General features: G+C 40.9%; 1 protein-coding gene across 1 annotated transcript in view; it reads right to left on the bottom strand.

Moving 5' to 3' along the window:
* RETREG1 (reticulophagy regulator 1) overlaps nt 1–17,163 on the bottom strand; it is a 62,657-nt gene extending 45,494 nt beyond the window's left edge. The window contains exons 1-3 of the mRNA XM_085220428.1: nt 16,832–17,163; nt 8,055–8,161; nt 6,347–6,377 (exon numbers count right to left, since the gene is read on the bottom strand). Of these exons, the coding sequence (XP_085076554.1) occupies nt 6,347–6,377; nt 8,055–8,161; nt 16,832–17,076 (383 nt within the window). The 5' untranslated portion in view covers nt 17,077–17,163. The remainder of the gene's footprint in view (nt 1–6,346; nt 6,378–8,054; nt 8,162–16,831) is intronic.
* Between the last annotated feature and the right edge of the window lie 540 nt (nt 17,164–17,703).

Genomic DNA, 17,703 nt, shown 5'->3' with positions numbered 1-17,703 from the left:
AATCTATGTTTGAACTGCAAATAAAACTCTATTTTCATTTGCTAAGACTGTAGTTCCACAGGTATATATCCATCCTCTGTAGGGTGCAAATCACTTCTCACATGAAGAAAATTTGGGGAAGTCATACTTGTAAGCAGAACTATTTGAGGTATAATGACTAGCTTTCATTCAGCTATGCATACTTTTCAACATAAACTGTTACGAACATATGAGCTAAGAGAACAGAATGCTTCATAAAATATTAGGAGTGGAAGCCTATGATTACACCTGATGCCTTCAGAATACACTAAAACAAAGAAGGCAATATTTGCATTCTGAAGCCTATTTTTATTTCTTAGACAATAGCCTGTGTCCTTAAGTTGTGGGTCTGTTTTTGTTTGGTTTGTTTGGTTTTGTTTGTTTGTTTTTTAAATCTATTAACAGACTTAATGCAGTTGAGTACTGCCATGTGAAGAACAGATTCAGTCCAGATGATCAAACCAAGAACAAGGTTTTAGCAATAGAAACTGATACTCTTAGTCCAGTTTCAGTACTGCCACAGAGATGACTGGCCTTGGCTTACTTTAGCTTTGTTATTACCTTCAGCATCAAGGAGATTAATTAACACGCATAAAACAAAAGCATTTCTGTAACAACCTTGATTCTATTTAGATTTCCTAATGGAAATCTCTTATTTCCCAATCTTCAGATCCTAATTCTAATCTTCAGATGGATCTTTCACAAACACCCTAAAGGAAAGAACACTCAACTTGATATACGATTAAGTATATCCTCAAGATCTCAAGAGTGATCTGAAGACACAATCATACTGTGCTGGATAATCATTTCAGAGAAACTGTCTGCATACATAGAGTCAGAAGTAAATCCAGTCCCAGGGCTTGCTTGTCAGCCCCTACAGCTTTTATGTCTCTGTATGGCATTCCAGCACATTACTGCAAGAGAGATGCAGCAATGCATCGTTCTGAATGTCAGCATCAGTCCATGACATCCTTAAGATCAACAAGCCTTTAGAACAACAGGAAATAGTGACACAAAACCTTATGCTCCTTGTCATCTCACCTAGGTGTACAGCATATTCAAGGGAAACAAAAGTTACCATTAAGGCATAACGTGCCTGTAAGCTGGTTAGGTATCTCATTTAGGATAAGACAAATCTTGTTATGTGTCGCACAAAGTATTTCTACTCTTCTCAATTGATCATAGAAAACTAGGTAGACTAGATACAAAAACCTTTACTGAATTAATCTCAGACTGTCTTAAACCAATGCAGCAGGCAGGGCATATGATAATCAGAGGTATGTAATGCCTCAGACATAATAAATGAAGCACATTCTCAGTGTGCTAATTAGATGAAAGGAGGAAATTCTCATTTTTCTGCAGCAATAACATGATGAGTGTTTTCCATCACTGTCTGTGACATATTAGGAAGAATTATGCACCTGCACATTACTGATGTTACAATTAGAATCAAAATTTTTTTCTTATTCTTGGAAAACAAACCAATAAGCAAGAACAAAACACTGTTGCATTCTCTGAATACTGCCAGTGTAGAAAATAGACCTTCACAGAGTGTTCTAACCCTTATAATATAGACAAACTTCTACAAACTGGGCAAACACAGGTGTGAAATCTATGCACGTCAACAGATGAACCCAGGTCTTCGAAAGGTACAGTCTGAATTTGAAGTTGCTCTACCAAAGAAGGGATGTAGCATCTGCTGGCCCAGAAATGGATACAGTTGCCTATCAAGTAATGACATTTGTTCACCTGCAAGTGAATAGCAACTTTGACAGTTTGGGAGGTCACATCTATCACTACAGTAAACTCTTAGGAAAGAAGTCTCTGAATGAAGGACTGCAGGAGGTGGCAAACGACAGAAAAGTTCTGGACAAGAGCCTCCACGTGTCTGTATGCTTCTGTCAGCAAGGATACTGTTTAAGAAAAATCCAGGATGGCTAACTACCGAGCAGAGTCTCACGATAAGCTCATGTTTTTCAGCACTGAGCACTAAACTGCTTCAGTTACTAGTTAGAAGCACCAACCAAGAAGTGCCTTTTTGCTTGCAGCGTTCCTTTGTTTCCTTACAGAAGTCTAAATCTTGACTGGTCTGACAAAACGGAACAGCAATGGATGCTGTTCAGGATGCTGTGTATTCTTATTTTTCCCTCCCCTTTGGAGCACATGGGAATGTGCAAGTCCATCTGACAGGCAAGGACTCACGGAAGAAAGCATCTTCTCATCTGAAATCAGAGCCAGGAGAACCCTCCTAGACAACTGGAAGTAGGTTCAGATACAGAATGCACTGAGAAAAGTTCAGAATGAGATCTCATCCTTACTTGGTTTGAAAATTTTTAACTCCATATGGAATTAAAAGACTCTATTAATAAACAAAAGCCCCAAATCTCCTTACACAGACACGTTTTAATTGGGAAACTGCTAGCATTCCCATTGGAAGCAGGGCAATGAAAAAGAAGCAAGGCCATGTCGCTCTACTTAGTCAGCAGCGCTCAATAAAGATAAAGCAGAACTGAAAGCAAATGCAGCAAATCAACAGTAACTTTGCTGAAGGACTCTTAATGCTTAGTTCAGTGCTTAGAGTGTACCTGCAGCAGAAGGGATACGCAATGTAGACGAATGTTGAAAAAAAATGCAAGAATCAGAACGAAGATAATTAATCATCCAATTTCAAATGATCGCAATGGTTAACTGCAAACATAAAGGCTTAAAGCATGCCATTTTACTCCTAAAATCCTCATAAAGCTGTGCCACCATTTATGAAACATCACAATGAGACACTAGCTTTTAAAAACAGAATTGCGTAACACCAAGCACTCTTTTTCGTTGTAAGAACACACGACTGCACTCAGAAACAGAGAACATGGTAACTACTCAAAAAACACCAGCTTTAGCACACAGTGGCACCTGAGATCACACTGTAATGGTACTGAGTATCACACAGAATCATGTCAAGAGAAAAAAATCAGGAATGTAAAGGTAAAAAAAAAAAAAAAAAAAAAAGGAATTAATGAAAGGTAAAAAGGAATTAAATAAAATCATATTACACTGTGTTACAAAAAGCAGCACGTTTAGGACTGTGAAAATTTCAGAGCTTCTACTGTAAAACTTACATAAACAAAAACTGTATCCAAAAATTGGGACTAAGTTTTAAAAGCAATGCCTTATAAAGGAGGCATTACTTTCAGAGCAGCCCTCGTGCTTGCAAAGCCTTCCTCTCTCGCTGCATGACTTCTTAGTCTTGGTAAGAACATTTTATGAGACCATGCTGAAAGCCCTAGAGGAAATCTAGGTGAATTTTCATGAATATCAGCGTTCATCTGCAGTATTGTTGACTCTTTGAAAGTACAGAAGGTTTGTGATGTGATTAAGAAATTCTGCTTGTTGTCCCCCAGTGCACAGTAGAACACACATACATGTCCTTCACTAAATTTTCTGACCATTTGCACAGAACAGATTTGTCTTTACTGACATTTTGCATCACTCTGTCATAACTTCTCTAAAAATAGATGCTTCTTTAGACACTTCACAGTCCTCTGGTGTTAAGGTGGCTTTGAGAGGTTATTATCAGAAGTGAAATTTCAACTGTTGCATCCTAACTTTCAGTTATGTGCTCACATAAAGACTGCATTTGTTTGCAGTGTGGGTGTCTGAGTTTTTTTGTTTTGTTTTGTTTTTTTTTTTTTTTTCCTGAATGACTGTTGACAGGGTTGAAAGAGGAAGAACTGTTCTTAACTGCTGGGGCCTGGGGCTTCACTGCTCTTTGTTTTCCTTGGGCTTGGACATGAAAAACTTTTCATGTTAGCTTACAAGGGCTGTTTCGAAAGTAAATCCTTCTATTTTATGACGTTGGCTCACAAGGTTAGAGGCAGATGTTGGCGGTATGGCAGTAGAGGCTGAACATTCCCACCAAAATTCCATTAGGTTTTGTTGCTGTGTGACAGATGGCAGCAGAGGGGCAGTTGGACAAAACACCTGACATGAAAGCGCATGTGAAGCAAAGGTACATCACTGAATTCCTCCATCCAAAAAAAAAAAAAAAAAAAAAAGCACCTGTTGACAATTCACTGACACTCACTGAATGTTTATGGAGACCAAGAAGTGGAAGCAAGCACAGTGAGGTGGTGACTGGTATGTTTCTGCAGTGGCAACAATGACTTGAAAGACAAGCCATATTCTGGACAGCCATGCACAACTGTCATACCAGGAAATGAAGAGTTCACTAGATAACTAGTGAAAATGCATAGATAAGGGTGGTAACTATGCTGAAAAACAGTATATTGTAGCTGAGAATTTGCTCTATCAAATAGCGTTGTGCTCTTTTTACATTTGTACTTTCCATGGCAATAAATGGCAGGCATTACTTTCAGAGCAACCTACATAAAACTAAAATACAGTTTTGAACTGTTTGGATAAAATTCTGGGGGAAGAGGTAAGCAGTATGATGAGTCTCCTTACTATGCTAAATGTTTCTAGTAAAGAGGAAGATCAACTGCAAAGAATTGCAGAACTTCAATGATGTACTTGCCAAAAGACGTGAATCTCAGAATGGCCAGGGCTGGAAGGGACCTCAAGAATCATGAATGTCCAACTTCCCTGCCACAGGCAGGGCCACCAACCTCCACATTTAATACTAGACCAGGCTGCCCAGGAAAACAGAAGTAAACGTAGAAGTATTCTCATGAAATAGAGGTAAATGCAAAGAGACTCATCCTGAAAAAGGAACCTTAAATACCACACAGACATGAAAGTGCCCGTTGTTATATGTCCATGTAAACATCAATTCAGTGCTAAGTAGAGGTTAAAAAAGCCAATCAAACATTAAGATTTATTATGAGGGCATTTTTATTCTAATGCATAGTCCAAGGTCTTCAAGCTAAACAACTTCAAACTCTGTCCCCATATCATCAGCATGACAGAAATGGAAGTCACAAAAGGCACAATGAAGACACCAAAGCTACAGAGAGCTTCTGTTCTCAAAATAATTAAATTTGTGGACTTAGCCGGACAGGATTAAAGTTGATGAAGATGCAGATTGCTGCAGAGTATTAACAAAGTGTGATTGTTTACTAATTCTTCCAACCAAAAAAGAAAAGGTAGAATGGGATTAAGATGCTGTAATTATGTAGTAGTAAACAAGCACAAGGCTGTATTCCTTACAAACCACGGAATTCAGCCATGGGCCTCCACACTAGATGATGCTGTGAATACCAGAAGCTTGTGATACCAGAAGCAAAAAGACAAATTCATGGAAGAAAAGGTCACCCAGCACAGCTTGGGGGGGAAGGGAAAGCACAAGTTATGTGGTACTTCAAAGTCTTTTAGCTGAGAAGTGCTGGAGGCTGGGAAAGTACAACACAAGAATCATCTTAGAAGCATGTCCTGCTCTTACACAGTATGTGGCTGGCCAGGTTTCTCCTGCTCCTAGAGAGCAGATACTGGGCTAGATGACGTACTTTCAGACTAGTCTTGTGTTCCTCTTGCTGCAAATTACCTTGCACAGAGACATACAACACTTACATTATATTAACTAGCAGCATAGGCTACAGTGAGAGAGAGAAAATTAATTAGGAAATTGCTATTTCCTAAGAGTCAGAGCTTAATACAATGGTGGACTAATGTATATTTGTAATGCAACAGTTGCTTTCAAATGATGCTGGATGTACAATAACTACTGGTGGTCCATTCAGAAAAAATACCTTAAATACGCAAACTTTTACTTTGGAAGTAGTCTGTACATTCAGGAATATTGTTTAAATCCTGAACAAATGAAGTCAATTACATACACCACCCAAACAACATTATACAAACATGTGTCTGTGAGCTGAGTCAGTGCAACGGTAAACCAACAGATTTCACAATTATTCCTGTGGATATCAACTAATATTTAAGTGAAATGAAATTTTAAATCAATTACTTGTACTGTTTATTACATAGATAAAGGAAATCAAGCAAACTTACCTACTTCTAGAGGGCCCTTACATAATGATGTTCTAAAAGAAAGCGACCTCCTTAACCAGCACTGCACTTTTCCCTAACAACTAGATACAAAGGAAACACTGATTCCCAGAAAACACAGAACATGATAATCCTGTTGAGAAAAAGCATTTCTAGAAGTACTTGACACACTGATGTATTCTTTAATATAATTAAAATCAGAAAAAATAATTTGGAGAGTTATTAAAACTGGAACAAACAACAACAAACTTAGAAAAGATACTAACATAATTCAGTTTCTATTTTAATCACACTCTTAAAATTCAAGATTAAAAGATTAACTATAAGAAAAGATGATATCAAATAAACAGCATATTAAAAATAATGTACCTACTTGTCAGTGATGCTCCTCCAAAGCTGTGCACCTGCAACAATGAGAACATAAGATGAATCACAGTGCACTAAAACAAAGCACATATAGTTTTTTTCTTTATTTGTAGAAATGTGCAAATTTGAGATGAAATGACTAAGGAAGTCTTCATAACAATTAAAACCAGAGTGACAGTTGTCAGAAAACTTATATTTTTCCGTAACTTAACATACCTGTTTAAATATTAATGAATAGTTTCCAGCTATATTTTCACACAGAAGTAGGAGATAATCAACATGACTCTTGCTTTACAACTATAAACTGACAATCACTTTCTACATTCCTTATGATCCTGTACTAATCTTGCCATCTAGTGGCTAGCTGGAATTGTTATCCTGGGAAGAATTTCTTTTGCTGTTTGGAGTGACAATTATTTTCAAATCACTACAAGAAGAAATTATTCTCTTCTATTCATTCAATAACTATCCATGAAATTTGTGTTTAAAGAAATAAACAAAAAACACTGAAGGCAATGTATGTAAGTGGTGTGAAATAATCATTCTGTGAATATAAAGCTGGGAAACAGAGGCCTTCCTGATTTCACCTCTATGATGAACGGTTGGATAATCTAATTGAAATTGAAACGAATGCCAGATGAAGGCAGGATGGTATTCCTACTCTGCCAGCTTGGTAAATACTGGTGCATCTTGCATTTGGTCAGTATGAAAACATGAGTTAGCAGTAACGGCTAAAAGACAACTTGCGTAAATCGCCACCTTCTGACTGGTGTGTTAGAGGTAACTTATACAACATTAAACCTAAAAATCTAATTATGATAAGTTTCTTAAGTTGTCCACTAAGCAAGCAGGTAGCAGAACAACAATTAAGATTCTGGAGAAGGCAAGGACAACGAACAATACTTCAAAAAAAGTTTCTGAATAACTGCTGTAACTTAGCAGGGAACAATAGGCTGGGGAAGTCAAAAATGAAAAGACAGCATATTGCAGAGGAATACTGTGCATCTCTGATGCTTATTTCCTGCATTCCTTAATGATTTTTCAAACACCAATAATGGGATTCAACATCAACAAACAAACAGTATGTCACTTCAAAAGATGTTCCTAATAACATGAAGTACAAGAGATGACAATAATTTTGCCAAAGAATTTTCAAGATGGTAATGAAGTATGAGACAAAATAAATTAAAAACAAACAAACAACATAAAGAACAGACAATCAGCCAATAAACTATTAGTCTCTTTCAAACTTGGTATTATTCACGTAAGAGTTTTTATGCACTGGAAACTGCAGTGGAAACTGGGAAAAAAAAGCTTTCACTTATTTCAACCGTGCAAAAAATAGGTCACTTTGCAACCTATTTCCAAAGTTGACTGATTCCTATTTGGTCTCCCAAACCTTCCAATAGTGATCCAGTGTACAGTCAGAAGAGACAGGAACTTTTAGGGAAACAATGTAATTTCAGATCAAGCAGATGAGAGAAGAACGACTGTTCACTGATAGTGGTTATACTCAAGCTGAAACAAATCTCGTAGCACCCTGCTTATAAAATATAGAAGAACTTTATGGAAAATAGTAACAGATCATCACAGATTACATCCAATATTTCTGCAATAATCCTAGTATCATAATATTAAAGTAGATCTAATAATGTGCTAATATGCTACGAAACACAAGTGTTAAAGCAAGGAATTCTATCTCTATACTGCCTTACCTTTTATCCTAGATAACACCAAATCCTTTATTATCTGTAGAACTAGCAGTCCAAGTATTATGAGAGAGGTCAGATGATACAACCTCCAAGGGGTCAACGCAACAAACCTGGAAAGTTAAGAAAAAAATAAACACTGAATTCTTGTGAACTGATTGGAATTATATATAAACTTACAGGTGTTGTTAGTATTGAAAATAAAGAGAGAAAATTGACTAATATGACATGAATCAAATTCAGTTTCTTCCTGCAGTGCTTTCCCCGGAAGCAAACACTAAAAGCTCCAAGCCAACAGGCTCATTTAACCATACACTGAGTTTTTAGTAAATTTTTGTCCACACTTATCTAAGCACAGCTGAAATATACAAAACAGAATATTTTCATTACTGCATAAGAAACATTACTTTTAAAATCAATTTAGGTTTTATTAGCATAAATTGTGGTTTTTTTTTTTTATTCACACACAGCAGAAGTTAAATGTTTTCTTGTGTTTCTTACAGGACCTAACTTCACAGCAGATTCTTATACAAATGATTCTTTCAAATGTGAAGATGAAGTAAAGCCATGTCATTTATAGCACAATACTCCAACTTGTCTTCAGAATGAGCTTTTGTGATTTTTGTTCTTCATTACAGGAAGTTTTTACAACATGCCTAGTTGAGTCAAACAGACCCAGATTCACAAGAGATCATTGTGAATCTCCTGCACTGCTGCCACAGGTGTCCACATCAGAACTTCTGTTTTACTGACAAATGGCATAACTTGCAGAAAAAGAAAGGATTTGATGTATAAAATAGTTAATACTCAATTATATGGAAAAAAAAAAAAGTATTTTAACAGCTTGTTTCAAGCACCTTACGTCAGAGACCTGATAAGAGTAATTATTTTTGAGCATATCACGATCTTTTACGAGGTAAGACCAAAAATGATCAACTTCAAGACAAATAAATGATGGAAGCTGAGGATAGCCAAAAATAAGAAGCAGCCACTGTCCAGAGTAACAACAAATAAGATCATATAAAGAATGAAAATGGTTTGTAAACAGGACAACTGGACACAGAACTAGTTGTTGTGGCAGCTTTTCTGTAGGAACATAGGGGAAAAGAATTGAAGTAGCAAGTATGGGGCACTGGAGGACCCCAAGGAAAACCCTATGAACACTTGGTTTTTATACAAAGAAAGTTGCCTTCTAGGAGTTTCTACTAAGCTAAACACACATAGTTGTGGAAAATTGCTCTTGTATTCCTTGAAGGCTGGAGAAAACTGGATTGCAAAGAAAATCTCCATGAAACTACTTTCCTTATTTAACACTGTTCACAGAAACTCAGAAAGCCCAAGCATCTTGACCAGATCAGGATATGGTCTCCGATACCAACAGATAAGCTCATTCTCAAAGTTATGTTCTGAATTGAACCATAAAAATATTTGAATTCAAAGAATATTCTACAGGGGAAAAAGTCTCAAATCAGTTACTCTACAATTTCAGTCAGCTCAAGAAAACCAGTAAAGATGTTTAGAGAAAAATGTTTACAGATTCTTTCGTAACAGCCCATGTATAGCTCTCATTAAATCAAATAATAATTTTCATCCTTAAATATCTTTGATTTTGTTGAAGGCTGAAGTTCAACTGCACTGAAGACTTTGTCTAACCTACTTCTTTTTTCTAAACTTGCTGACAATGAAGGAGAAGGGGAGTTGTGATACTGTAGAAAAAAATGAATTTTTAATGTGATTTCTTCATTTGTAACAAATGCAGACCTTTAAGTTGTACAGAATTAATACTATGACTATCCTATATGATCTTCATGGTGCCTGTTGATTAGCATTTTATAGGATTGAATAGCATGTTCTAACTCAACAGTTAACCCTGGGCAGTCCTCAGTGGTTGAAATACACCAGTACTGGAGTTTATGCATGTGCACATGTGCACACTGATACACACACATTTTACTGGTTCTTAAAGGTAAGAGAAGATGCTGCTTACTACCTTCCAAAGAATACAGAGAGCATTTGACCTACTTTACAGTCATAACTAAGCCATACTCATAGTTTCACTGCAATCACAGCTGTCACCTGCTGTTAAAAACGGTTGCACTAACATGGACAAGGATTAGCAAACAAGAATTAGCAAGGTAACATCCTGTCTAAAAGATGTTTCCAAGTCATCTCATTCTACATTCTTGATACTACAACCTTTCTGCTCCATAATTTTTAGGGGAAAAAAAAATAAAATGCAATCTATATGGAGCAGTTAACACGGTAGTCAAATGAGATCCTGAGGTCCTTCACCTACTTGGAGAACTTCAAATTGTTAAGAATTCCTGGTGTCTTAATGCTGTTGTCAATCTTTCTTTCATTCTTTCAGTACTTTTTATTTAGATCAACTGTTTGCAATAAAAGCCATCTCATGCAAACTCCCAGCCACTGTGTGTCAGCCCTCAGGTGCTCCAGCAATACAGATTAGAAAAACTGTGAGCCATATGTCAGACAAGTCTGTGCCCTTAAGTCCCTTAGAGGTCAGTGGCTGATAATGTTCTCCCTCGTTTTTTGGCATATGTCTACCTCCAGCTTATCGAAAAGTTAGTCCAACATGCTGGGATCTGAAAACCACATATTATGCTAATGGTGTAGGCATTCAAAATTCTTGAAGGAATTACCAACAAGAGGCATAGCAACCAGATTAACAAAAAGTCACAGTGGCACGGCAGTACTTTTAATTATGATTAGGAGTTAGTTGTTTTGGTGTTTTTCCTCCTCATATTTTAATTAACAGAGTTTACTGAATATTTCTAACACACATACAAACCTGACAAAACTGAGAGGGTCCAGAATGACATCATCATATACTGTGTATTTAAGGCCTTCACTCAAAGATTCAGATGCAGTCATCTGGTTTTAGGGCAGCTAGAAATGCCTCAGACCTCTCACCTGGGCAACAATGGTCTCACCTGTGAGACGTCCTCTGGCTGACATTTAGAGCAGCCAAATGGAAGAGCTAATGGAGATAGTAAGCAGAGGGCAGATCACTGGGGAGTATGAACTCTAATATTTGATTAAGAAATCATCTGAGTAACTTGACCTAACTGGACCTATTTCCAGAAAGAAGTCACACTAGCTAACATCCTGTTGTCTTCCCAACCTACAGTCTTCTATGACTTTACAAACAGGTGATTTACATGGTATCTTGTAGAAGCAACAGCTGATCTCCCTCCTGTGTCATTTTATGACCATAGTTTCTCAGTTTCCCCCAATAGTTCAGTAGCTACCTTGGATTCATCTTCTTTACAGCCTCTTGCAGAGGCTGGAAAACTGCTGATATATTACCCCAAAGGTTTCATTTTTTGCAGGCTGAAGAAGCCGAAGTTTCTCAGTCTCTTATCATAGAATCACAGAATGACCAGGGTTGAAAAGGACCACAATTAACATCTAGTTTCAACCCCCCTGCTATGTGCAGGGTCATCAACCACCAGCCCAGGCTGCCCAGAGCCACATCCAGCCGTGCCTTGAATGCCTCCAGGGATGGGGCATCCACAGCCTCCTTGGGCAGCCTGTTCCAGTGTGTCACCACCCTCTGGAAAACCTCCTGGGGGAAAGCAGTAGTTAGAACTACATTTGTGGCTTATACATCAGATTTACCATAACCGATTCCATTCAGATAGGCATTTAAAATAAAAGCATTCAAAAGGAGGATGTTTAAGTGACCTAAACATCTTCTCAGCCTATCATGACATCAAATGCTACCATTACTTTAGTGAAAACAGGAGATGCTTCCATGAGTTAAAAGTATGTTGAATTAAACACAAAAATCAAAGAACCTGGCTTCCTTTATTCTTGTACAAGCATGCCCAGATGACCTCAATTAACCTGTACTCTGCGAAAGTCCAGAAGAACTCTTAATCCCATTTTCTCATGCAGTAGCAGCAGTTTGATGTTAAAAAATCTACCTCCACCACACTGCCCTAAATCTCCTTTTCTCTAATGCTCTCATTAGTCCTGTAACATCTCCCATGGAGCCCAGCATATCCCCTAGAACTTCTATTGTTCTCAGGATTACACTTGCTATTTTAAAGGTCTTGTTATCTTGAGCTACAAATATACACACACACACATCATTTCTCTCTCAACACAACCACTGTTACACACAGAATGCCTTTGTGTCATGAGGGAACTACAAACCCTAGCCATGTTGCAATTCTGCTTGCTTTCGGATTTCCACCTTCTGTAAAGTCCTCATCCTGGATTTGGTCCTTAATTATTCAGTAATGCTCGCTTTCCCTCAGCTCCTCAATTATCCTCCTTGATTTATTTTCTGATTTATCCTGTTTTCTGCTGAGTGGTAGAAAAAAATACTGTCAAGTGGCCAGGTTTTTTATGTAATGCAGCCTGGCTCTTAAACAATGCCGATTTTTATTCCAGTAAACCAATCTCTCAGCCAAAACTATGCAAGTTGTCACAAAAAAGCTGTTGAGATAATGGTGCTTTTTTTCTTAATTAAATTGATTTAGCCTTCCATTCCACTTTACCTTTGAAGCCTTCTAAAATTTTAATAACGTGTTGGAAAAGTAAACATAAGCTTAAAGCCACCCAACTGAAAACAAATAGCCCCTACATTTCAATCCCAGCCTACATTGCGATCAGAACATTAACTTGACTTCAGAAAGTGTGGGAAGCTTTTGGGAAAGCATCCGTTCGACAAGAGAAGGATTTGAAAACAGCTGAAACTGTTCTGAAAGAGTATAAGCTGAATTCAAAGCACGAGGAGTCTACCATCACTACCTGTACTTTCATAATCTGGACTCATCAAAAATCCAGAGATGTTTAAGTGAAAATAAAAGTCAAATTTAGATAGACGATACAATTGATACACAGTCTCTGAATTTCTTACTAATGGCAGCCTTCCAGTACCTCAAGGAGTCCTACAGGAAGGCTGGGGAGGGACTTTTTATAAGGGCAGGTAGTGACAGGATGAGAGGAAATGGCTTTAAACTGGAAGAGGGTGGATTTAGACTAGATATCATGAAGAAATTATTTCCTGTGAGGGTGGTGAGACACTGGAACAGGTTGCCCAGAGGGGCTGTGGATGCCCCATCCCTGGAAGCACTCAAGGCCAGGCTGGATGGGGCTTTGAGCAACCTGGTCTAGAGGGAGGTGTCCCTGCCTATAGCAGGAGGGCTGGAACTGGTTGATCTTAAAGGTCCCTTCCAACCCAAACCATTCTATTATTCTATGATCTTGGTGGCATGTTGGTAATACAGAGTGGCTTGGATGGGCAAAAGCCCCACACTCCTTGTACAAGAAGTTCCAAGCAAATCATCATTAAGAAAAGCTCCACACAAACAGGTGGGGGCAAACAACCTCTGCCCTGCCAGCCCCCAGGCAGTACCACTACACAACCTGCACAACACCAGCCATCACCTCATCAGCCTCCTAGGAATAACATCACCAGCATAAAAATGCGTCCTGATACAAACAAGACCAAGAGGAAAGTCGTATTTTGTAAGCAGTGAGCTTCCTAAAATCTACCAGAGAATTAAAGTGAGATTCCCAAATCCATCAACTCTACTTTGCTTTAAAGGTAAGTTATCCATCAAGATGTAACTGTGACAATATTTACAGTTTGCAGGCCAACACTTGAAATAAATGCCTAGCCAGAATGCTTTTCCTACTTCACAAGAATAAATTAAGGAATTAAAAAGTTGAGATCTCTCCACAGTAAACACTGTCATTACCAAGCAGAGATTTCAAGTAAGGAACAATTCAATAGCAAGTCTCAAAGCAAGTTGGGTAACTCTTAAAACACAACAAGAAAACGACACACTGGGGGAATAAAACGGCACTATCCATCCCTCCCAATACACACAGAAGGTAATAATTTAGCTAAGATTCTAGACCAAAACCTAAGATTGACTGTTAATGTTTGTCTAAGATCAGTCCTGAGACTGAAAGTTATCAGCTGGCAGCCTGACACTTCAGATGCCTGCACTAAACTTCTGGCACCAGCAGAGCATGCCTGCTCTATATATGCTATTTGTATAAAATGCAAAAAAAAAATCCTTATTTTCTTATGTGGCATTTTGACTTTAGTTTATAAGCTACCTGCAGCAGAAGCAAAGCATGCTGCATAAGCTGAGTCTGAAGTTCAGTGCAATCTTTGCATGAGAAATCCCAGGAAACAAAAAAATGTCAGAGTAATTTGCAGTCCAAGAACATCCATCAGTCACTATCAAGAACGACGTTATGCCTCGTTAAACAGTCCATGATGATTTCTTTGCAATATTAAAAAATAAAGGAGCTTTGGAAAACATGGTGAAATTAAATTAGCAAATTTCTTGTACCACAAGAATGTTATTTCAGTAGTAAATATCAAAAACACCTTCATATGTAGTATCTGGATGAAAGATTTCTCAGGGAGGTTACCATCAAATATAGCCAAGGTTTGGTGATGAGACAGAAACTGCTAACTCTCAGCAGCTCATACTGCAACAGTTCGTGCACAAAGGGCTCTGAATGACAAACACACATCCAAGACCCAGAGTAACAGAGGAAAGACACTATCCCCCCAGAATTAAATGGGTGGGAGGAAGGAACCATCACTATCCTTCCAACAGTTGCAAAGCACTGAAATTAAACTTCACGACCTGTTCCTCCTCCTTCCACTACCAATACCGCTGATACAACAAAAGAAGCCATCCTTCTGCACTTCTCTCAATCTTGAGGAGCACTGAGAATTGAGGCCCTATGCCCTGAGAGCACAAGCAGCTCTGCAGAGGGATGGGGGTATTCCAGGCACAGGACAGCAGCGCTGAGGCACTAACAGGCAGTGCTCCGCCAGCCCAGAGTGCTGTCAGCACTGAGCGCTGAGAGAACAGGCTCTGCAGGCAGCTGGGCTCCACTCATACCCAGCACTGTGTTCTGGCTGGAGCTGAGTCACAGCAACCAGGCTGACCAGCTGGACTGGAGCTCCAGAGGGGAAGCAGAGGCAGCAAGCACACTGTGCTGCACGTATATGATGCCAACACACCAAGGGAGGGAAATGCGAGACCAGATTTAAACCAGTGTTTAATTTTCAGTGTCAGCTTTCAGAGGTTTGCTGACGAGATCATTCCTGATGCCCTTCAGTCTCAAAGCATAGAATTTTACTGCGTAACTCCCAACTTTGTCTCTCAGCTTCCCTGGCATGAGGAATGAGCTTTTCAAGGAGGGACAGCGATATCACCAAAATAAAAGCAACCCTTCCACTGACTTCGTTTCATCCTGACTCATTTTGACACTAAGAAAGTAGAGTGAGCTACAAATCCTGACAAAATAACTTCAATCACAAGTCACAAGTTGCAGTAGGACCAGTGAGTGTTTCTGGACACATTATGCACTGCATGCACTGTAGACAAAAGAAGAGCAAACAGGTTGTCTAGCAGCTATTACTCATTGAGGTACAGAAATGAAACCAGTTAAACACCGCCCTTGATTTTATCAGAGCCAATTTCAAAGAAACATAAAGCATTACAACCCTCCAAATTGCTGTCAGGTGAGCTCTGAGAGCTGAACCACATAAATTTCCCAGTGAAAGGACTTACCAAGGGCACTTAAGAGCAAGACTGATAACAAAAGTCAACTTAGATTACACATCACACACATGCTGCTTCCAGGATCTAAGAAGAATGAAGCAGTTTTGGAAATATCTGCACAGATATTTTCTCATGCAATGTGACGCTTCAGAAAGTTCTCTCTGTGAGACCTGGATCATCACTAGGGTTATGGGGAACTAGGTGGAGTTTGCAGTTAATCCACTTATTTGCTTGTTTGCCTCTTGTTCATTGGAGAGGAAAGGAGGAAGCTCTAGGCACTGGAAACACAGTTCAAGTTCATAGAATCAGGATGCAAGTTGGAAGGGACCTCAAAGCCCACTCGGCCCCAACCCTGTGCCATGGGCAGGGCTGCCAGCCACTAGGCTAGCTGCCCAGAGCTCCATCCTACCTGGTCTTGAGTGCCTCTACGGATGAGGCACCACAGCTTCTATGGGAAGGTGCGCCAGTGCCTCACCGCTCTCTCAGAGAAAAACTTCCCCGACATCTAATCTAAGTTTCCTTCTTTTACTTTTAAACTGCTCCCCCTTACACTGCCACTATCTGCCCATGTCAGTCTCCCTCCTGTTTATCAGCTCCCTTCAAGTACTGGAAGGCTGTGACAAGGTCTCTTCCCCAAGCTATCACCCCAGCTCCCTCAGCCTGTCCTTACAGGAGTCAGTCAGGGTCTCAGCTGTACCATTACGTGGAGTCCTAACACATAAACCTCTCTAAAGGCAGGGAGAACTTCTGAAGAAATTCCACAAAGAAAGGCAAGATTTTTTTTTTTCTACAGAAATAATCAGAAGACGTGCTGCAAACAACGAAGCCACGTCTGTGAATTCCCGAGTTTTGTCAACCAAACGACACCCTACTAGAAAAACTTCAGCAGGAAAGGTAGACTTGGTGCTCTGCAGCAACACTCCCCCTGCCAGCCCTCCACCAGGGCTGACTGGGCCGCCGACGGGGAGAAGCACACGCACCAAACCCAGCCCTGAGGGGAGGCATCCCGCAGCAGCACGGCCCCACACCACCAGCCTTCACAACCGCACGGCAGCGGAGGCCCAGCGCTCAGCCGCACCTGCTCCGCAATCGCCACGACGCGGACGGGCCCTCGGACACCCGGGGGCTGCGGGAGCGGCCCAGGCTCCTCCCGGGGCGGGGATGAGGGCCGTGCTGTCCCCCAGCAGGGCGTCCCCCCACGCCCGGCGCGCTCACCAGAAGAGCAGGTTGGCGCAGACGAAGCCGCCCAGGCTGTGGAGGGGCCGCTCCCAGCTCAGCGCCGCGGCGATGCAGCAGCCCACCGCCAGACCAGTCTCCCCGAGCAGAGTCGCCGCCGCCCCGGCCCCGCCCGACACCTCTGCCGGGGCTGCATCCTGCGGGCTCTCCGGCCGCTCCCGCCCGCCGCCTCTCTCCCCGCCCGTCTCCGGCTGCCGCGGCCGCACGGGCGCCGCACTCGCCATGGCTGGGTGGCGGCGGCCGGGCTGGGCTGGGCCGGGCTGGGCCGGGCTGGAGGCGGGGCGGAACAGGACAGCCGTTCCCTCCCCGTGCCCCCACCCCGATCGGCGGCGCTGACGTCACCGCGGCAGGTGTCACGAGGGGCTGCGCGTGCGCGTGGCAGGTGCATGGGGAGGGCGGGGCTGAGGGCGGTGCCTGGCGGTGGCGGGTAGCGGGTAGCTGTCAGCCGCCAGCCGCCAGCCCGGCGTACAGTCCGGGTCATACAGTCGTTTAGGTTGGAAAAGACCACTAAAATATCCAGCCCAACCATTAAATCATCCCCACCATGCCTGCTAAACCACGTCCCTCAGTGTCATATCGTCGTGTTTTTTGAACACACCCAGGGGCAGTGACATCACCACCTCCCTGTGCAGCCTGTTCCCGGGTCTCGCCGCTCTCTCTGAGAAGAATTTTTTCCTAATATCCAAGCTGAACCTCCCCTGACACAACTTGAGGGCCATTCCATCTTATTACGCAGGAGAAGAGGCCAACTTCAAACCCCAGAGAGCATAACTGCTGAGATACATCCCTTGAGCATCAATTGCTGAACAGGCAAAATCACAGAATCACAAAATCATAGGAGTTGGAAGGGG

Source organism: Meleagris gallopavo, chromosome 3 (genome assembly GCF_905368555.1).
Source record: "Meleagris gallopavo chromosome 3, MGAL_WU_HG_1.1, whole genome shotgun sequence".
Taxonomy (NCBI): domain Eukaryota; kingdom Metazoa; phylum Chordata; class Aves; order Galliformes; family Phasianidae; genus Meleagris; species Meleagris gallopavo.
Note: the sequence above shows the minus strand (reverse complement) of the source record. Positions and strands in the feature narration are given on the sequence as shown.